The sequence below is a fragment of the Odontesthes bonariensis genome, chromosome 2 (assembly GCF_027942865.1).
Source record: "Odontesthes bonariensis isolate fOdoBon6 chromosome 2, fOdoBon6.hap1, whole genome shotgun sequence".
NCBI classification, from domain to species: Eukaryota; Metazoa; Chordata; class Actinopteri; order Atheriniformes; family Atherinopsidae; genus Odontesthes; species Odontesthes bonariensis.
In genome coordinates, this window is record NC_134507.1 from 18456802 (window position 1) to 18479894 (window position 23093).

Consider the following 23093-nt stretch of genomic DNA (forward strand, 5'->3'; position numbering starts at 1 on the left):
ACTCTGTTACACACTCTAGCACCGTGTGACTTCACCTCCACTGTGACAGCCGAGCCACTGGTGTAATCCTCAGGCTTTTCAGATTACTCTGGTTGGGGTCACATTCTACACCAACCTACAGCGGGTCAGCTTACCACTCCGTCGCTATCAGTGTGCAGCACGCGCAGTCAGTCAGTCTGCACACAAGTCTCAGAGCACAGATGAGACTTTTCCCGATGAAACGCTGTCAGTTTCCCTCCCCCACTGAACTATCTGTTCATGTTGGGCTGACTGAGCATGCAGGCAGCTCTGCTGGGTCTGAGGTCTGAGTTTACATTAATATCGCTTCAGGGATGTGGCTGAAGCTTAATCAAATGGAAAATCCCCCCAAAATGAGCAAACTTTTACAATACACGTGTATTTTCAAACTAGCAATTGTTAAGATTGTGTGCCACTGAACTGTGTGTCTCCATCTTAGCGTCCAGACAAGAGCTGTCAATGTGTCAGGCCTTGCCAGGCGGCTGATACAAACTTCACGGGAGGGTGTTCGCTCTTACAAGCGTCTGTTACAGGCCTGGCCACATCTGCAGCGGGCCAGCCATCTGCACCCATTGTCTCGGAGGAACAACACAGCCCTGCACGCATGGCTGGCCTCATAAAGGCAGTCCCTTTCCCCTCTGTTCTCCTCCAGCCCTCACAGTGTGGGGGGATATGACTTCTTAATCTTTGAAAAAGGACAACGGAGGTGGACCATCCAGTGAGAAGAAACATAAAATTTCAAGGTTAGTTTTGCCAAATAGATGATAACTTGAAACATTAGTGAGGCCATTTTCACTGTCATGAAAATTCCTTGTCCGTTGAACTGAAACATCCCCTGTGGGACAGACTTTGCTCACTGTGACATTAAACATTATTTTACTGGTTTATTACTTTATTATGTCAGTGTGAGTTTACGCCGCTTTTTCGAAGGCAACATTTGAAGAGGAAAAAAGTAGGGCTGCCAAATGAAAATCATGATAAACTGTCACAAAAATCACATGAATCTTTTGGATTCATATCCAGTAGAACCCCCTCTCCACAACACTGAATGTGCATGCATTTCTGACAAAGAAAATTACCTTGAATTACCACATCAGACATTTGAATGCACCATTGTGTTGCATATTCAATTAGCTTTCAAAACACACAGGTATATTTCAAGTTATTGCCACAGATGAAAGGAACACATGCGTCATTCTAAAATGTTCCTTGGATGTGTCCAAATTTGAAGAGATGATTTTAACAACTGAAGAGCATGGCAATAATGTTCCCTTCCAGCATTTAAGTATTTGCACGAGGCCCTTCAGCAATACAAAAGCCCCAGGTGATTACATATTTATTACTGGGGCCAATGCTGGCAGCTGATATCCAGGCTGAACTGATGATTAGGTCTGATACTGTCCACTGCCACACAAACATTAAGAGATACCAGTGTGGACGTGAAAGGCAGGGTGTTTGTCATAATCATATCCGCTGAAAAAAAAGGCACTTTATAGAAAAAAAATACAGCAATCATAATGTTACTTGACAAAGTGTGTTATTGGTAACTCTCTGCAGTATTGATAACGAGGATTTATAATGTGGCACAGCTGACAATGAATGCAATGTGCATGCGTTAGTGGGAGGGATTATCCACCAAGTAGGGCAAGTGGCTGAGGCTAAGGACTGCAATTCCATCCAGCCTAGTTCATTTCAGTCATCCGCTCAGTGCACACACAGAACAAGAGGAGCAATTTCACGGTTGCGTATTTGTCAAAGCGCTCCCCAAAAGAAACGCCTTTAAGTAAAACAACAATACTAATAATAATGGTGAAGTACATGCGACAGCACAGTGAGCTGAAACCCGAAGAGGTCCTGTCGGAGTCTGACGCGTCCATGGACCAGCAGGATTTCGGAGAGATGTCCGACTATTCTTTCAGCGACGTTTTATATTCCAAATGTTCGGCAATGGACCAAATCGGCACTTTTATGAGGAACGTGCAAGTCCTGCTCGACGCAGCCAATTACATTGAAAATATTGAGAAGAACAACGGAAGTAAGTAAACACGGACTGCAGGGGATATTAATGCGCCGAGCAGACAACAATAGAGGCGAGGGCGACAAAAGACGCGCAGCGGACAGATGAACTGGCCCAACAGCAGCCACTGATGTTACACCTGCTGCGGCAAAACTGTCCTCTAATCGGCCAGTCTCTTAACAAAATGTGACTGTTTAAAAATAAGTTGAAAAAATGGCCTGAATTTGCAAATCAGCCTCGTCAGGGAGACTTCATTTTCCTGCAACAATAGCCTTGCAGCTATTCGCTGCCATCGAGTCTTTTGCAGACTGCAGGAAACGCAGCCTCTTGACCGTATTCACGATTTAAAACATTCTCCTTTGAACCATGTTCCCATATGTGCATTTTTAGGTTCATTTCCCAACATCATGATATTTGAGACAGCCCATTTCTAGTCTAACCTTCTCCCTCGATTTATCGTAGCTCATTCCCGAATTATTCCCCTAAAAGATCAAATCCACACATAAAACATCGCATTTGCGGTCCCTCTCGCTGATTAGGACTCTGGTTGAGATTTTAACCCCTCTAAAGTTTCCTAATTTGAGTTCCTGCTATGGTTTTCTCGGGTAGCCACTGCTTCCTTGTATGTGTTGTTCACATGGTTTCCACATGGAACAAATTGTGAAGTTTTCATTGGTCGGGACACATATTCCTCGCGTCAGGGTCACTGCAAATAACCAATCACGCACAGTTTTACTTGTGACGTCTTATGTTACCGAGAAGGAGGGTTCATGGGAACTGTAGTCTTTAAATAGCCCTGAGAATGTTGTAGGACTGGAGACGTTCGTGCCAAAAATATTCTAACATGTTTTCTCCGTTTAATTCGCCCGGTTGTGATGTATTTGTTGTCATGTGGTTAATTATGATACATATTTGTTCATCATCGTCAAAAGTGCAAGATTGGAATAAGATTTTTCAAAATCTTTGTCTTAACATATCAGAGTTCAAGTTTAGGTTTAATTCCATGTCTGTGGTGCCACATTTTAGGACATAATCTGATTCTTACATGTCAAACACGGTCACATCCATCTTGAAAAACTTGCTTTATTTGTGCTTGTAGCTTTGGTTAACAATCCAAAACACATTTATTCCTCTTTCTCTTTCTCTTCAACAGAATGTGAGCATGGGTATGCTTCAACATATCCTGCAACGGAGATTTCACATCAACAGAAGCAGCGTAAATTAAAGAACAGAAAAATGGACAACATTCACAACAGGTAAGTAAACAACTTTGGAAAAAGAAAAACAACTCACAAGCTAAATATAAAGCTGATGCCAATTTGAAATAATCTCCAAAACACGCAATCAACATTGTGTTGTTGTTCAGGATTAATCTGGATTTATACCATGCACATAGATATTATACTATGTGGTGTTTTGCATTTGTGAGATATGTGACGCTTTTGTTGATATATTTGTCATTTTCGACAGGTCAGCACACAATGAACTGGAAAAGAACAGGTGAGTGAAGCAAGACTGAAGAGGTCATTTCGATGCATGTTTGTGACAAAAACAGTGGGCTCTGCAAAGTAAAAACAGAGGAAGATGAAGAATGTGTTGTCCTGACTGTGGCAGCCCCATTAGATTTACACCCCCAAACAACTTAAGGTTCATGTGCTTAAAAAGATGACAATGTTAATGCGAAGAAACGTATAAAACAGGGAGAAAGACTTCACTGTCTTTAAAATGCTGTGACAAGAATTCATCTTCTTGATGCTAAATGGAGCTTCAGGCTGCTCTCTCCACTGTGCCTCATTTGTATATCTTGGTCCTGGCTTTTTGCATTTTTTTTTTTTTATTATCAAGAACTTATAAATTAACATATTGGTTATGATAGCATGCATAGTGGGCCTTTTTGCAAGGCAAATAAAACCCAGCCTCAGTAGCAGCAGTGTTCCTTGTGGACATGCAGACATTTCCCCAGTCAGCAAATGGGAACCGTCTGTTTCCAGACAACAGGGCTCCTTCCTGAGAGATTCACAGCTGCAAATTGAACAGCAGCTAGCTTTCGCTAATGCGGGATGAGGCAGCTTCTGCTGTAAAGCAGGAAACAAATGTCCAGCCATATCTGTGTGTGAGAATCCTCCTATCACACATAAATAACGAGAGAAGGGGCACCTCCAAGAGGATGCCTCATAGTGGGCAAATATTTATTCTTTTGTTATTTATTTATTATTCATTTCGAAAGATGTGGCCAATGCAGAGATGACATCATGATTTGACCTACATTTTACACCATTACTTTAAAGCACAGCGGGGGCCCTTTGCAGTACCTGCATTCATTCAGACTACAGATCCCTGGGGCTTTGGTGTATCATAAACACAATGTCACCCTGACCCCAGCAGCTTTGAAATCTGAGGCCAAATAGATTTATATGTAATCACAAAAGTTCCAGAACCGGACAGTGAATTGCTCATTACATCTTCATACCTAATAGCTCAGAACAAATGAGTTAATATAACCTAACAGAGTCAAGATAAGTGCAAAGATAAAGAATTCATACATATCCAAATTAATCTTTGCCGTTTCTGTATATTCAAGTGATTCAAATAGTGGACTTTACTCTGTTTATGCTGTCTCTAAAGAGAAATTACCCTGACTGTGTCTCCCACAGGCGAGCACATCTCCGCTTGTGTTTGGAGAGGTTGAAGTCGCTCATCCCTCTGGGACCAGACTGCAGTCGGCACACCACACTGGGACTGCTCAACAAGGCCAAAGCACACATCAAGGTGTGGTTGTCTAAGCAGTATGGTGCTATCATGGGACTCCGGGTTGCTGCTGGTTCCTTTTTGTCATCAAAAGTAATAATGTAATCATATGCACATGCTGCTTCTTATTCATGACAGGCCATGAATTAATGGTTTGGCTGATGTCGGTTGGGGAATGTTGTGGTAACCTAGCTACTTGTCATGAAAGTAAAAATGGCCCCTTTCACTGCAGCCATTTTGTCTTGAAATAGTTGGAAAAATACAGATATAGCTACTGTGGGGTGTTTTTACTGATCTGTAGCTCTACAGGGATCGGCTTTGATGCACGAAGAAATATACTAGTCTCTATTTGAATCCAACTGTGAGACTCCTTTAGCGATACATTACAAAATGTAAGTGTCACTAGACTCTCACTGATTCTGTTTTTTCATTTTTATAACAAAACCCTTTCAACTCTCTCGCCTTCCCTTTTGGCAGCCAAGTGTTTGTTTTTTCCTTGAGGTGCAAACTGCCATGCTGTCCTGATGCTTCACTGTCCATCAGGCACCATCACCATGCAGCTTCACTTTCTCCACAAAAAGCTGAATTAGGCAGGAACCCCGTTTGAAATTCTTTTGATTCTGACGATCCGTTTTAGTTCGACACTTGTTCAAAAGGTATTTGCTGACAGCAAAATGTTTGCTTTGTGATCACACGCAGCTGACATAAAGTAAGCTGCTGGAAATCAAAAGACCGGTCTAGATGCACTCATTTATGGAAATACAGACACCATTTTGGTACTACATCATAATTCAATGCTTTACATTAGCAGTGTATTAACTCCAAATATATTGACAGTTTACGGCAAAAAGGGTATTTCTAAGGCACCTCCGTATAGTTCCACTGTAATCAGATAAATGCAACTTAAGGCTTTGGCCTTAGTGTCAGGAAATTATGGTTGATGACTTGTTAATGCAGTTCTTCAGTCTCTCTTAATCTGGGGCTGTTGTAGGCCGTTGTCTGCAGGATTTTGGACCTTGGTTAGTCTTTGATTGGATCTCATGTCATAAACACCAACTGCTGGTCTGAAAAGCACCTGTTCTGTTAACGCTGCCTGGCTGAGGGGATTGCTTCATCAGAGATACTTAAGACTGACAATAGGATCAAAAGACTAAGTGGTGGAAAAGTATCCAACGTTCAGCGCTTTGGGTCCCCTGATGGCTGCAATTAAAGTCAGATAAACTTTGGATATGCAGTTGTAGTAACAGCTGAGGTGTGACTGAGGGCTGAAATATGAAAGCAATCCTGGCAACAGTCTGTGGGAGGGGTTAAGTATCTGTGATTTCAGCTGTTGACTTTGGCCTTGCATGCAGAATGACCATGTTTGTGGCCCAGGAAGTGATGCTTTTCAATGCTACTGTATTGTATTTTCAGAACCAGAGTAAAACAATGGAGCAGGTGCAGCCGGCTTAAGGCTTGAGGCTACAGGAAGTTAAAAAGAAACCAGAGCAAACAAAGATAAACAACTGTTTGGTGATACAGGAAAAGCAATGATAAAAGCTACTCCGACTCACATCGAGGCAAAATGGTACAAAAGAAAAGTGAAAACATTATTTTACTTTATTTACTTGATATACACACAAGCCTCTCCTCTATTCAGAACAGGCAACAAATAGTTGTAAGAGTCAGCTTTGATATTGGTGTGATAACTCAGGCACATCCTACACATCTCCCCCTTATTTACAACAATTTAATAATATACTGGGAGCAGTTAGTTTAAGTGAACCAGTATACAGAAAACTATATAGACATGGTTGGCTTAATCAGAAATATCCCAGTGAGTGGTTGCAGTATGGCCATTTCATTTGAATTTCTTATTTGATGAGATCATTTATTTATGAAAATAAGCATATACTGTCAATAATGAGTGTCCATTATAAGATCATTTAAAGAAATAACTTAAAGTTAAGTAGTCCTGCCAAAAAGCTGGACAGGATGTCTTCTATGTTCATTTCACTGTTCCATCCAGTCATATTTCACCTATATCCACCTCATATAGACACCAGCTACTTGCCGTCCTACTTGTGCATTGAATAATTTATTGGAGGGCACAGGGGTGGTCCATCTGACAGCAGCAACTACATCATACATTACTCTGTGTGTGTGTGTGTGTGTGTGTGTGTGTGTGTGTGAAAGGTTCACCATCCTCACAAGCATTACTTTGTGTTAACCACTACTGATAGATTGGATCCACACTCATGAGCTCTTTTCCTCATATTTCTGGATAACTACGAGAGATTCAACTTGGATACATGTCTCTTTGTTCAGAAACTTGAAGAGATGGACCGAAAAAGTCAGCACCAACTGGAGACCTTAGAGAGGGAACAAAGGCACCTGCAGAGGCAGCTAGCTCTGTTGCAGCCTCATGGAGAGCGAGAGAGGGTTCGCACAGACAGCCTGGGCTCCCGTATAGACTCTGATCGCTCAGAGTCTGACAGAGGTTAGTCTGTCTAATTACAACTTCTTTTTCTAATTTTACATATCTATACTCCAAGTGTTAAGAGGTTTAATCTGTGTTTGTGTGTTGCTTATGTGTTTGAACAGAGGAAATTGAAGTTGACGTGGAAAGCACTGAGTTCTCCCATGGAGAAATGGACAGTGTTAGCACCAGTGGTGCAAGTGACCTGGACGACCACAGCAGCCGGCAGAGCTTAGCCAGTGATGAGGGCTACTCCACTTGCAGTCTAAAACTGGCCTTCTCCGCTTAAAGCACTGATCTATACTTTCACTCCGGCTGCTATCTTTTATGGCTTTCACCTTTTAAAATACCAGCCTATAGCTCCATTCTCCTTAAAAGTTAAGGCCAATCGTTTTCAGAAGAACCAGCCTCCCACCAGACAAATGAAATCCACCTCTACTCAACCCAAGAACCAGCCTTAAGTCCAGTCCAGACTAAAAATTGAAATGGTCTTCCTCCAAAATCCGACAAGCTTCTTTACATCTCTGACAAATTTTTACATTAACCTTTAATCTTTGGCATAATGCAGTTCCTCACTTTCAAAGTTGGCTTCACCAATCACCCAAATGTCCCTTTACCTGTTGCCAGCTCGGATCAACCATACCTGCTCTAATTATTGATCCTGTAAAGGACCTATTGTCGCAGCGGTGTCAAACACTGAAGGACAGACTGCATTTAATCAAGTTGATCCTCAGAAACCAGCAAAACACACACACACAAAAACAATACCAGCTAGAAGCTCACCATTGGGAACGTTTGCTCCATTTGCCTTGTAAAATAATGCCCTTTTTCATTGGATAAAATATCCACAAAGCACTTCTTGTCAATGACAAGCCGCCAAGGGCTATAATGTCAGCATTCCAAAATATATTACACACTTCGACAACATCTGCTTTAGGACCCACAACCATCAGTGGTGCTTCTCTTTTTGTGCTATCAAAACAGATGGTGTAGACCACCTTTGTTGTCTAATTTATTTAGCATATAATTCTATTTATTTTTCATATATTTAATTGTACTGTGGCTACATCTTGGGTCACAGGGAAATGGGGGGGGGGGGACCCCTACAAAAACCACTTTGTTTTTAAATGTCAAACAAACTTACTTGATACAAACCCCTGCTAAAGCACGTTGAGTGCTGTATGTCTTTTTCTGAGATATTTAGTTGAATGCTTTCACACTGTGCATATTCCAATTTGTTTAGACAGTTAAAAGCTTTCCCACACTTGTCCAAGCACAAAGTCCAAGCAATAATGTCCCTAGTTTGATCATAACAGTAACGTTTACCAGATTTAGTAGATTATTTTGTCCATCCAACTCAAAATTATATGTGAACTTGCTTCGGTAGTTGTATCAGCTACTTATAATCAGCAGTGAATGGATTGTAATAGACTTTAAATGCTATGGTGCATGTGTCTTGAATGTAGCCTTTCTAATCATATTTAACCTGCTTTGGATCAATGAGTCTAATAATAATGTTGGTAGCATGAACAGCAAACCACACAATACGGTTTCATTTTTATACGTCATTGTAACATTGTTTTGTACTGATGCAGAAAAAAAGAACAGGCTCAAATTATTTAAATTTGGAGACTTCACACCTATAATTCAAAGCATATATAAAATAAGAGTTGCACTGATGACCTGTTTTGCTCCACGAAACCAAATAAAACATTTCAATGACCATCTATCTTTGTAGATCACCACCAAATTGTGTCTTAACATGGGGATCAACTCTTGCACAAAGTTCCTTGTTAGAAGTCCTTAACCACACCCCTGAAAATGCATTTGGATAACTATAAAATGCACAATGAAAAAAAAAACATGTTAAGGCACACCTCAGAATGTCTTTCTTGTGCTTAATCAGCCTTCCAAGGTGGCTTTTGTGCAAAATATGTGCTGCTGGCCCCCTGCAAATACTTTGTTACAGCTCCTGAAAACTATTCCTGGAATCTAAATAAAACCCTACCCACAAATGTGTACCAATGTTGTCTATTTCCCAACACTTATTGCTCAGATAATATTCTATGCTTCTGCAATTCACAGCAACTTGCATTTGACTGACAAAACTGTATTTCGTGCCCAGTCTTGGGCTTGCTCAAAGAGAATAGTTATTGTACGTCAAGTAAACGCCGCATATAATATAATGTGTCATGTGAACAGTCTCACACAGGATAAAGTGTTTGCTGCCACCTGCAGGACCCAACATGGCAAGAATGTAATGTGTAAAAATTCAAAAAGTCAGAAGCAATATCTTTAAAAACAGACAACAAAATGTTTATTTCACTGTTATTTATGTACAGAAATTAAAATGTAAATCCAGCCATTTCAAATCAACACCATTATCAATGTTCAAATGTCTCTACTTGTGTCAGAGATTAAAAAAAAAGGAGAAGAAATTTGACTTAAATGTGCATCCCAAATCTAAAGGTGTGTTTATACATATTTTCGCAGGTACTTTGCCTCAGTCAAACATGGGGACAAAAAGACAACGTTTTTTCTAAAACTTCCTGTTTATATTCAACAGGTAATCTTGTTCAAGAGCAGGAAAGGATTTTTGTTGTATCTACATTATATGTCAGAAGACTACAACAATATGTCAAACACTGGTGTGGAAGCAAAATTCCTTTGAAAGCTTTCTTTTACTTGAGAAACTTAAATCATGTATAAACACAATGGAAAGCACTGATACAGCTAGTATACAGTGGATTATTATGTACAGAATATATAATATCATTGTGGCATTAGATGTCTGACATTGTATTTGGATGTGTCATTGTACTGGGTCATAGGTTTGTCTGCAATGCCACATGTTCCCACTCCCACCTTCCCGTTTACACTTTCTGGAGATGCAAATATGCTCCTCTTTACCTACAAGAACAACAAACATAAGAGGAGGTTAGAAACAGAAAATATAGGTAACTTAAGGTCTCTAAAAAAATCTTTAAAAGTCACTTACCTGTCCTTTTTTGTTCTTTGAATAAGCTTTGTTGTTGAACTGTTGCCACTTTGACTTCTGCTCCTCCCTCTCTTGCTCCAACTCCTTCATCCTCGCTACCTTTTTCTGGGCTTTCTTCTTCTTATATTCACGCTGCTCTGCTATCTGCTCCTTCCTTAAAAGACACACAAGAAAAAAAAATAAAAACCTTTAACACCTCCACCACTACCATTAAAAAGTTCAGGGTTTCTGCAGGGTTTAGTCAGTCAAATTTAAGACAATTTAAGACCTTTTTATGACCATGTTAATTTAAATTTATGACCTACACGAATTACGAGAAATAACTTTAGTCGATTCCTTTAAAAAATCTTTTATTTTTATTCACTTAACAACTGTACCATGTACAGCTGTAATAACTGTTACTGTAACAACTGTAAACTGTACCACTGTAAATTAACAGTGGTACACAACAGTAGCCTATTAAACCAATCAACAATATAAAATGTTAAGAAGAGCTCTTTTATTTAATTCAGTTAAATTGAAAACCAATGTCTACGTGTACGTCCAGCTGTTTTTTCTTGCTTGTCTGATTCAGCTCTCATCAAACATGAGGACGTAAGGCCCCGTGATTTTGGAGACGAGGTCTTTTTTAATGTACTCTGCCAAGCCAAAGCGGGCGATGTACGAGGTCTTATCTTTCCCACACGTAAAGGTCTTGGCTATTTCTGAGTCCGGGAACATTGTTCGGAAAAGTTCGGCAATGTCTTCGTTCCCGCTGTACGACTGGTGTTTCGTAACGGTGTTCAACACCCACAGGACCTCCGCTTTCGACGTGGATGTTGATCCGAAAGCACTGTGTGTGGCGGCTGGAGCGAGACTTACGGAATGCTGTGCTGAGCTTGGACCGGGTAGTGACGGAGAACAAAACTGAGTGATGGCCTGCACCCGCTGCAAACCTTGTACACAGACTTTATGCCTCTCTGATTTTGCATTAGAATTCAAGGCTTTAATGCCTAAACTGGAGTACTCCAATGTCTTTTTGCACGGAGTGCAATAGGCTTGGTATCTATTGTTCGCGACGGGCTTAAGCCAATTCTTAAACGCACCGTCTTCTAGCCATAACACGTTAAATGTGCACTTTCCCATTGTGACAGTAAAAGCTAAGACACAATACAAGCTAGGCTAAGTAGACCGTGCGACTATAGACCTAGGCTACATGATCAGAACACCGGCAGTGAAGCTCTGAAGTTCGCGCGGGTTTCTATGGAAGTGCTACACTGGCGCATGGACCTTGAAGTTCTGGAACGCGATACCACCCAGATTCCTCAGGCAGAACTGCAACAGGCGAAACGAATGAATTCCGCCATCAGCGTATGGGCTCGAGGTGGAGAGGCGATGGTAGAACTAATGAATGAACGAGCATATAAATTTAAGACGTGGCGAAATGTAATTTATGACCTTGTTTGGAAAATCTGGATGTTTTTATGACTTTTTATGGCCTAAAATTCTTATTATTAAATTTATGACGTTTTATGACTCCGCGGAAACCCTGGTGCCCATTGGTGCTCAGTTAAAGGTAAAGAGGTGGTATGGAGGATTAATGTTGGTGCCCCTCAGCGACTACAGTGGAGGGAAACTAAGACCCAAAAACAGCTGGCATGGTGAAAACCCCGCTTTAAACACAGATAGATGCCGTTGTTGCTCAGCAGGATAACAAGTCTTATGTTGTTGGGTTTTTTTTTGTACAAACCTTGATGACTTTATGTGGAAGTCATTCTACACAGCTGAGCCTTCCTTCTGCTGACACAGAGCCTTGTGTTTAAGCATTTACAGTAAAGTTCAAAATACAGGTTCAATCTCAATAAAGGAGCAATTAATTCTGCCAGTGTAGATGCAGAAGCCAACCTACTGCATATATTTCTGTCAACAAATAATAAGTGAGTTACAAATGACTTTGTTCATACCTTGATTTTGGCTTCCCATCCTCTTCAGAACGTTTCCCTTCTTCTGCCACTTTGAGGTTTTGGAGAGGTATCACTTCAGCATTCCCGTATTCACTAAAGGTAACAGCTGCTGTGCCGTTCTCCCGGTCTATCTCCTCAATCTCAGCCTCATATACCCTGTCAAAAAATCACGTCTGTAAGCAGGTGAGTATGAGCCAAAGACTCAAGCTCTAATCAATAAGCAAAGCTCAATACTATTATTCAACTCTAAACATCCATTTTAAAATCCTAGGATAAAAACCCCTCCATCATGCCAATCTCTGCTGTTAGTTTTGCAAAATAAAGCCAAAGCTGCCTTCTCCTTCAAGCCATCTCTCTGCTGGATAAGGATATTCCTTACAGATCACTGCTACAAACTTTGTGAGCAGAAGCAAGGAGTGTATATCAGCTGGCGACATTATAAAATAGTTACCCATCAGTGTACAAGTTGAAAGAATTTACATACCTCAACATTTTCCTAAATGTGCAACAACTAAATTTAAATTGAATACACACGTTTTATACGATGCCTGTATGTTTCATTTAATAATTTAGTGAGAACAGTGATGGGTATAGAATGCATTAAAATATCTTAATCTGGTTTGGAATTTCTGGTTAAGAGCAAGCTTCAGCTAAAAAGGATAAAAGCAATAATGTTCTCAATGTTTTATTTTATTACGCAATTACGTGTTATACGTGAGCACAGAACTAATTCATAAAACAATTTCTGTAAAATGAATAAAATAACTCAAGTTGGAGTGTTTTAAAGACATGCATTTGTGCTGGTGACACTCACTGTCCATCCTGATTCCAAACAGCCATACACCTGTCTCCCACTTTCCAGCTGTGCTTCACGGGAACCGTGTCTGAACCACTTGTGCTGGAGGCCCCATCGGCGGGCTGTGAGGTCAGTAGATCTGTAGTAAGATCAATGACTTCCTGCAAACAAGCACAAGAGTCAGAAGTTCATGGTGAGCTCAGGAATCATTTCTATAACCAAAACAAAAAATTAAAAAAGCATGTTTACAAAATTTTGATTATTGGAGGAGAGAGGTAATGCGAGTCTTTTTATAAAGTGGGACAGGACCCATTTGGGAAAGCTGTAATCTTTCTTTAGTGTTGATGACACAAAGTATGATTAATAACTTTAATTCCGACTTACGAGTGTCATACTAATATCTCAAATTCCTTAGAGTACAATATGTGATTGTGCACTGAAGCAGAACAAGTGCTTATGTTACCAGTGGCAGAGACAAATGAATATGAATGTCACATTTCGTCTGTACTGCTCAGTCTGATCCTGACCTCCCCCAACAGCATAAAAACACTTTAAAAAGCTTTCTTTTTTTTTTTTAAACTTCTATCAGGATTACTTGCACATTTGTGCCATTAGAGACACACAATAAGCTCTTGATTACTTTGATTCTAAGGGAAATACATACCTATTTTAAAAGCGTATCATGTAGCAAATTTGAAATGATCAACAAAACATTTTTGTAATTTTGACCACATGAACTGAGCAATAAAGTTTTCAGAGAAATGCTATTGTATCTTAAGTGAATCCAACAAAACGTTACTGCTATGCGGCTTTAAATGTGTGATTCTCGATATTTAATTGAATTGAGACACAAACCTGTAAGTCCTTCTGGAGTTTGAGAAGATCTTCATTGTCTTGGTCAGTCGATAAGGCAACTTCTACTTGTTGCAGCTGGGCTTTGTAGCTGCTCAACTGTTTCACCAGTTCTTCTGACATCTGTCCGCTAGCCAAACACAAAAATAGTATCCAAAATCAAATGGCTAACTATTAGCTTATATCGTCGGCACATCAACATATACAGCTGGTACTTGCTTAGATTATAAATGAAATAACTGCAAATAAACAGCGTAAGTTGTATTAATAATCGCATTTTTTAATTTAAAAAAGCATAAAAACATATATCGTGTGTCAACCATAACATTAATCTTAGCATAACGCTAAAAGGGTTAGCAAGAACCCATGGCCTTTTCGTCGACGTAAATTTAGCAAATGAAAGCTGACGCTAGCGAAGACTGATTGGGTGAAAGTCACAAAAACAATAAGTCTGACTGTGATCTTACCTTGGTATAAATGCTGTTGACCCCAAAATATAACAATTAAAAAGCTCAAAACCTTAATTCTCCAAAACGACGTCTTTAAAGAAAGTATGCCTTTTTCTCCTGAATCCGAGAAGTCAACCGGAAACCTCTAGAATGTTTTCTCGCGATAACTCACAACAGATTGTATCACAAAGACCTAAGAGGCTCACCAGCGCCCCCATTGGTTTGCAAAAATATATGTAAACTGCAGGTAGTTACAACCCTTTGTCACACGCATAAAAGCCACTCGTGTAGTCTCTGCATGTATAGGAAATGCGCTAAAACGGTTCACTTATTATTATTTATAAAATCGAGTGGTAAACACAGAGTGATGAGCAAAACGGCATAAAAGTCTTAGAATTAATCACAAGAAAAAAAGTAGTGCACTCGCATTGGTGTTGCATAGAGCTAGATATATTAAGATTTTTTTAAACTAATGCACATCATCCACAGAAGTTAACTTTGAATATAGAAGTGCATATGTAGGCACTAGAAAAATTATGTAAAGCAAATGGAAAATGTTAGAGTTCTCAAAATAAAAAAGGAGAAAAGAAATAATAATAATGTTTACAAAGATGAGATAATATATATATTTTTTTACCCTTTAGACATGTAGTAGCACTCATGTCATCAGTGTATCCTATGATTGAGCACTCAAACCTTGCTTACAAAAGTAAATACAGGAGCACATTTTAATGCACAGTGCCCAACCACATTCAACCATAACTTCATAGAATTTTTTATTCAACTTTTATTGTTCACATTTGTTTATCAATTACATTTTTTATTACATATGTATATACATATATATATATTGTTCATGAAATAGAACTGCAAAGCCTTACAAATTGTATACTTATACCACTGTAATTGGATAGTTCAGAGATATTACATCAATAAATCATCATGATAATTAAGATCGTAATCACCCTATGGCTTCAGTGTCTAGAAGCAACATCCAATCTCTTTTAAAGCCTCCACTGGATAAACTCCACCCATTCATGTTCCCACTGAAGTGGAGACAGCGTCACAGATCCCCAGTGTCAGATCAAGCCCATATAAAAGACACACTCCACTTCAGCTACGACAGATGAAAAAACCTGCCTGAGCCAGCACTACCTGTTTCAGAAAACATCTTCCCTGGGATTTAATTGTTATCATTGGGATTTACATTTTTATTCTTAAAGGTTGGTAAATCACAATATTCTTTTCCTTTGTAAAAATTACATTTTAAAACTATCTGACGTGACGAACTGGGAAAAAAAACAATCATACTTCCCTTTACTTCTTTCCCTTTTTCATTATTTGAATGATTTTTTTTGTGTTTTTTTTGCACTTTTTTCTCAGTTGGTCTCTATTTTCTCATTCTTAAGGAAGGACGAACCACAGTTTTCTTCAACTTGCGCTTCCAGTGAGCAAAATGAAAAGACTCAACTCTCTGATGCCAGGTTCTTGAATGGATTCAATTAATAGACTGCTGGAAAGCGCAGCTCCCAAACCCTCCGACAGAAAACTCTTCAGACTTTATTATCGACATCACAGCTCGTCCTGATGGGCTGTCTCAACCTAACAAGTGGAAATGACACTTTGGCTGGCAAGCACCCTAATACTGTGCAGACCTCCGTGCCGCTCACGATCCTGGTGGGTATGCTCATCCTGCTAACTGTGTTTGGCAATGTCATGGTAGTAATTGCGGTGAACACAAGCCGAGCCCTGAAAGCACCTCAGAATTTGTTTTTGGTGTCTTTGGCATGTGCAGACATCCTGGTTGCCACCTTAGTGATGCCATTCTCTTTAGCAAATGAACTGATGGGTTACTGGTACTTTGGTAAAGTGTGGTGTGAAATTCACCTGGCTTTGGATGTGCTCTTCTGCACCTCATCCATTGTCCACCTGTGTGCAATAAGCCTGGACAGATACTGGTCCGTAAGTAAAGCAATCGAGTACAATTTGAGAAGGACACCACAAAGGATTAAATGCACCGTCTGTTTAGTTTGGGTACTGGCAGCCATGATTTCATTCCCACCCCTCATAACAATGAAAAAGGACGAAGGTAAAAAGGATTTCCCTGTGTGTAAAATTAATGAGGATAAGTGGTATATCATATTCTCTAGCACTGCCTCCTTCTTCGCACCCTGTGTCATTATGATTTTGATGTATGTTAGAATATACCTGATTGCCAAGAAAAGAACAAGAGCCCCACTAGGACAGATGCAAAGAGAGAATGGCAACTCAGAAGACATGAAGTTTGCTTCGGAAAACCAGGAAAGAAAAGACAAACCCGTGGATGAGTTGAAAGATGCGGACAGTAAAGAGGTCAATGAGCTTGATGTGGAGGAGGATCCCTCTTCATCTGATGGGAATGAAACCCTCCTGTGTTCCTTGAGGAAGAAGAGGAGTGTGAGAACAACCAAAATGACTCAGGTGAAGCCTGGAGAAACCTCTCCAAAGGCAAAGCCGAGGTCTTCTGTGATAGCAAGAAGGTGGAAAGGAAGGCAGTACAAAGAGAGGCGGTTCACATTTGTCCTGGCTGTAGTCATGGGTGTGTTTGTTCTCTGCTGGTTCCCCTTTTTCTTCACATATACGCTTACTGCTGTGTGTGACACCTGCTGCGTCCCAGAGACATTGTTCAAAATGTTTTTCTGGTTTGGTTACTGTAACAGCTCACTAAATCCTGTTATATACACTATATTCAATACTGACTTCAGAAAATCTTTTAAGAAGATCCTTTGCAAAAGAAACAGAGGTATGTGAGAGGTTGTAAATAATTCCTCTGCATATGTCTTTCACATCAGCATCAAGGCATCAGTAAATAAGCCTGTAATGATATGACAATACAAATGTATCGTCATATTAAATCATGCAAAAAAATTGTTTACAGCAAGTATTACACTGTCACAATCTGAGTTTCGACGTTGATATTTTACAATTAGGAGATCACGAATGAAACATTTCATAAAATCCGTGTTGGTCTTGTGACTATCACAGTCAGTCAACCATTGGATAAATCATCGGTTGATTTCGTGTGTTTTCAAAAGAGTGCAGTATAAAGGTAACTGTCTGAATCATGTTGTAAATGGAAAGAAGAGGCTCAGCCAACATTACAACATTTAAACTGTCATGGCTGCATCAGATGCACACTTCATCATGCAATGAAAGAAAATGTTTACTTGTGTTAATGGTGCAATATCTCAGTGATTCTCAACCTGGAGATCAGGACCCCCAGGGGGTCTTGAGATAATTTCCGTGGGTTGCCAGATGGCCGAGGAGAAGGGGGAAAAAAATTAAATGGAAGGGGGGTGTTGCTGAATACAAAAAAGGTTGAGAACCACTGCTATATGTTACATACATGTAAATTCCCTTAAATGTCAAAGACTTGTAAATAAACATGGTATAAACACGGTATCAAAATTACATCATTATGACTGAGAATTGAATTATTGTGTTCAATCCTTGCGGAATGGGAAGTTAAATGTCAAAATGATGCACACTATTTAGAAAATAAGCTGGGCCTGTCAAAAATATAGGTTTCCATCTACAAGAAATTGTAGATGGAGCGTCTAAATGCTGTGCTCTCAGCCATGGGCCTTTGTGGAACGTGAGATTGAAACGAGCATATATTCCATCCATGACACAACACTTTACTAAAACTCTTTTGTAATTTCCTGGTTGGGTTTAGGCAATAACATGACTTTGTTAAGGTTAGACAATAATCATATTTGGGTCTAAAATATGTTCTTTTTACAAGTGTACTGTCACCCTCATGGAACCCAATATGCTGGTTGCCTTAGTTACAATGTTGGTTTTTGAAAATAACATCACTTGGTTTGAGTTATAAATCAAAATACAGGCTTAGGGTTGAAAAAAGAAAAAAAACACAGCTAAAAGACATTCTTTTTTACAATGCGACCATTCCCTCCTTAATGCCAATTTGAACCTTTCACAGCTGCTCTCATGTCTACCCAAGCTAATATATTCTTCTAATGTAATTAGGAAAATGAGAAAAAATGGTTTAAGTGTATTTTGTGGCTAATAAAAGACAAAAAAAAAATTGAGAATGACATCTGTTCTGATGTGGAAATGCTTATATGAGTCATGTTACCCTCCTGTTGTTTATTGGGGCATTACTTTCCAGGGCGATGTTGTGGGTCGTATTGACGGGTATGACCAAATTACCTTTATGATCATTTCAGTTGCAGTTGGATTTGTTAATCATTTTGCATAATTGTTGGCTAATTTCTTATCACCTGTATGCAATTAGTAGAGGTGCCAATTTTGCATTACTATTTATTGACTAATTCCATGTTGCCTCCTCCCTCTGGTTCGATTTAATGGTACACAAATGGAGAATTAGTGCCACCGACTGTTCTATCATGATGCTCCACTTCTAATTTCCAAAAAGATGCAATTTTCTTTAGTCACTGACATAATTTTCTATGGTTGTGCATAATAGTGTATGGCCTGTCTGGCCACAAGAATTTGCTCCAATGGTCCATGCCAATGGCTCTTCCTCTTGTTCTTGAGATGTATATTCATTGTTAATGATGTGGCATACAGTCAACTACAGCTATTGGCATGAAACGACAGGAAAGACTAATTGCTGATTGCAGGTATTTCTGTATGTGTTAAGTATGTGTCAACAAAAAAGTCATGATTGTGATAGCTGTGCAGCTCAGCATATCTCTCTGAAATATTTGAAATTTGTGAATGAATCTCTGCAGAGTTGTTCAAACAATAGCACGATCCCATGAAAGCAATCCCCACAAAAAAAGGATGTCATGACCACCCCACCATCTATCTCGCTCTATCATACCAAGCACAAGAACAAGACAATTATATGAAAAGAAAATTGTGCCTGGAAGGTACGAGTAGCACAACAATACTGAACACAGTTTATCATGAATTATAGCCCCTCATTTCAGGATATCATTAAATCCACCCCTGGAGTCAAACAGGAGTCATGCAGTGATTGAAATATGAGTGGCTGCTGCAGATTACACCGTGAGGTTAATATCCACAAGCTTATCAGTGTTTTGTCCTCCTAGACTGTTATCAGCATTCCCCCTCTCTTCTCCATTTTAGCACACTTTTCACACCACTAAAACCTTTCTTTAGTTTGACCTTTATTACAAATACTTCCAGGTCTCAGTCTGTAAATCTCAGTGTGTAAACCTTAAATAAAATTAAATGGAACAAAAACAAATATGTATACACAGAGTGATTCCCATGACCCTCTCTGGGACTCTGGGATCCCTGTGGTTCCACCATTTCTCAAAGTCTTAAAATACAATGTTGCTCACCACAATGACAATCTGACACGATTAATAAAAAGGATAGCATTCGACGTTTTGTGGTAATGCAAATTTGTGCAACAAAAATCTGTTTATACTACACTGCAATCATTCTGTGGTGTTGACAGATTTCAGAATATCTTGCTGTACAACACTCAAACAGAAAATAAGTGTCTGCTTGTATTAATACTGAGTAATAAACAATATGAAAACCTTACTATCATGAAGCAAGTCCAATACCTCCATCTGGCTCTGATCCATTGCATGTCAGTGTCTGGAGAAATTAGACTGCAGTGATTGCTATCTACATGCATGCTTTAATTAAAATGACAACTCTCCTGGAGTCTGCATAAATTACACTTTTAAAGAGCATTCACACGAAGTATTAAACAGATTAAATGCCGAAAAGGCCATTACATTGCTTGCCCTAAAAAAAATTAATGAAACAGCGGAAATCATAAAAAAGGAAGAAGAATGGACTTGGCAAGATGACATGATTAGGTGGTTCATTGTAAATCACAAAAATACTGACATATGGATTTAATCGGTCCACTTCATCATGAATTACTGTTGGCTACAAATTATAAACACGTAGCTACACTTGCTAACCTTGGTGTATGAACACATGAGTCCTCTTTCTCAGCCTGAAAAGATGATGATTTACTTCTCTCCGTAAAGGCCACAGAGTATCACGATTTATGCTTGTGACACCAGAGCTTATAAAACTTCCTTTTAAAAGCTGCTTCTGGCAGTAGTTCGCACAACTTTCACACAGTTCCCCAGTCAGTCCTCTTTATTCTATGCTAATTTCCACTGCCTACAACTCTAGTTTGTGGTTTTTAAAGCTGCTTGTCATGTATCTCAGGGGGGTACGTGAACTTAAACACACTTAAATGCTCATTACAACAAAATGCATCCCAGTAACACAAATCTTTTAAACATTATAACAGAGAGTCATACAGAAACACCGGGACCCCACTAATAACTTTCAAATGTAGCACGTGATGAATAGTGTTTTATTTTGAAAGTTGGGTCATTCATGATGTATTGACCATAATACATCATGAATGCTGAGACAGATTATAGTCCTTAAATCTTGAATTGAAAAGGTTACAAAATAATCAAATATAACTTTGCGGGATGTAAACAAAAGTGGGATCCTGTTTAAATGACTTCATGATCCCCGTTACTTTCTGCACTCCGAGTGAAACCCATTGCATCTATGATAAAGTTTTACAATACTGTAATACTTTTTTTCCAACAATTTTCTGAGCAAGATGATAATGTTTTGCAAGACAACAATTTTGAAATGACTAAGTATCTCTGTAGCCTATAGTAGAAATATGGATCTGACTGTCCCAAAGAATGAGCATTCTTTATTGAGATGTTATCAATATTTAGTCATATCCATATTTTCCATGCACTTTGGCTCTCTCTTTTCCCATTGAAGTCCTCTTTTGGACATGGAAAATAACCTCTAATAAGTCCATTGGAGACTCCAGACAGTGTACCCCAGTGCTTTCATATATTTCTTGCACTCCTGTGTAGTTGTAGATCTTCCACAATACTGAACACATGTTACAAAACAGCTTCTCTGCAAGAATCAATAAATATTTTCTGATTGATTGTGGTTCAAGGACTTGGCAGCCAATTTTTTAGCCTGCTTTGATTAGAGGCCATTCTTGATTTCCAGAGGAGAGACCTGAGGCAAAAGAGGACCTCACAGTGAGTTAAGAGAGCCAAAGTGCATGGATGATGTGGAATAAACAAAAAAAATTAATTTGTATCAATATTCTAAAGAAACCAGAATGCAATCATTCAGGCTCATAATATTGTTCTATCTTAGGGCGGTGAATATGATTTACACATTTACATGTTTTTTTTTTTTAAAAAGGCCGCAAGTGGTGTGGTTAGCGCTGTTGCCTTGTAGCAAAAAGGTTTCTGGCTTGAATCTCAGCCAAAGCCTTTTTGTGTGGAGTTTGCATGTTCTTCCTGCTCATGCTTGGGTTCTCTCCAGGCACTCCAGCTTTCTTCCAATATTCAAAAACATGCTTGAGTGAGACTGTATGCTGTTGAAAGGTTGTTTGTCTCTGTGTTGGCCCTGTGATGGGCTGGGGACCTGTCCAGGATGTACCCTAATTTCGCTCAAAGGCAGCTGGCATAGGCTCCAGCCACCCATGATATTCAGTTGGACTAAGCAGAAATCGTATGGATGGAAGTAACTGTAGTACTTCTTGTCATCTTTACCTGAACCAAGCATGCCAAATGGGAAAGTATTATGCAAATATGTTTTATGATGAGGTTGCTAAGTAAAGGAACAAAAGCCACCCCTTCATGCCAAGCATGAAAGGCTGCTCATAAACTAGAGACAATGGAATTATTTTCCTGTCATGGGATACTTCAAATTGGGGCAGGTGTGGTTGTGGTTGGACTACCTCTTCTTTCATGTTGGCACCTTGTCCTGAGATGCCACTGAAGTCACCACTGTCCAATAAAGTAGCGAAACCCACAATCTGCATGTCAAATGTCAAATCACATCCTGCACGTACCAAATATAGCAAAGATACCAGAAAAAAACCCAGAAAGAGACAAGCTAAAGGAACCCTGTATCTTCAGCCTGAGAAGATCTGTATTAAAAGCCTGACATTAATTAAAACTTTGACAAGTTTAAATACAGACATATAGTGCTTAAAACATAGCAAGAATTGTCAAATTTTTGCCTCATTTGTCAGGCCACAGCATTTTTCTGCCTCTGTTCCCACGAAGACCATGCATCAGGCACATTTTCATGGTCCAGGCACCATCATTCTTTCCAAGCCATTTTTTCGCCCCATCAGTACTATTGATGGTATTCAGTCCCAGCCTGGTCTCCCCCTCTCTTTTGCACACAGCTTCCCTCATACCACCTATAAGTCCCTTGAGTGATGTAAGCGTCTCACACACAGACATAAAACAAACACCAAACTCTCTTTACTATCTGTGTACTTTATCTGCAGTAGACAACATTTCATCGCTAGATGTGCTGTCGGCTGTTACACACAGACAGAACAAGCTGTACAGTGATGTATCTACAGGCTCTGACATCTACTATCAAGGTGTCACCATTTTCTTACCACAAAGCAAATAGCTCTAAAATATCAAGGCAAACTATGATAACTACAGGCAGTGGATCATGACAATATTTTATTATACAGCAAGCAAATAGGTTGCAATTATATTTGAGGTTAAATTTGGCATTGGACTATGTTGCCATGGGGGTAGGCAACAGCTCCATTTTTAAAATAATCTAGTTAATTTTAGGGAACAAAGGGTTGACCAAGAGATTCTATAATGAGCTTTTTGTCTGTGAAAACAGATCCAACATGGTGTTGGATGCTGTGCTGTTAGAATGATTTTTGCCAGAATCTCTGAGAGTGCTTTTTTTTTTTCAAATCTGTTATAATGAATAACCAAGGTTACTTACATGTTGGACAAGCTGATTGAGCCC

At 39.4% G+C, this 23093-nt stretch overlaps 3 protein-coding genes across 3 annotated transcripts; 2 read left to right on the forward strand and 1 right to left on the reverse strand.

The window, feature by feature from the left end:
• The first annotated feature begins 1692 nt into the window (after positions 1 to 1692).
• On the forward strand, positions 1693 to 9260 carry LOC142400008 (max-interacting protein 1-like). Its single transcript, XM_075484566.1, has 6 exons — positions 1693 to 2053; positions 3189 to 3291; positions 3506 to 3535; positions 4690 to 4804; positions 7091 to 7262; positions 7367 to 9260. Exons 1-6 carry the CDS (start codon positions 1825 to 1827, stop codon positions 7528 to 7530), a joined length of 813 nt encoding a protein of 270 aa, XP_075340681.1. The 5' UTR covers positions 1693 to 1824; the 3' UTR covers positions 7531 to 9260.
• Positions 9261 to 9535: 275 nt separating this feature from the next.
• Positions 9536 to 14438, reverse strand: smndc1 (survival motor neuron domain containing 1). Its single transcript, XM_075478424.1, has 6 exons — positions 14298 to 14438; positions 13834 to 13960; positions 12997 to 13139; positions 12183 to 12338; positions 10240 to 10393; positions 9536 to 10151 (listed from the first exon to the last, which is right to left on the reverse strand). The coding sequence occupies exons 2-6, from the start codon at positions 13951 to 13953 to the stop codon at positions 10014 to 10016; spliced, it is 711 nt and encodes a 236-aa protein (XP_075334539.1). The 5' UTR covers positions 13954 to 13960; positions 14298 to 14438; the 3' UTR covers positions 9536 to 10013.
• A 985-nt stretch (positions 14439 to 15423) lies between these two features.
• On the forward strand, positions 15424 to 17688 carry LOC142400018 (alpha-2A adrenergic receptor-like). The gene is made up of 2 exons (XM_075484578.1): positions 15424 to 15502; positions 15689 to 17688. Exon 2 carries the CDS (start codon positions 15867 to 15869, stop codon positions 17067 to 17069), a length of 1203 nt encoding a protein of 400 aa, XP_075340693.1. The 5' UTR covers positions 15424 to 15502; positions 15689 to 15866; the 3' UTR covers positions 17070 to 17688.
• Positions 17689 to 23093: the final 5405 nt, after the last annotated feature.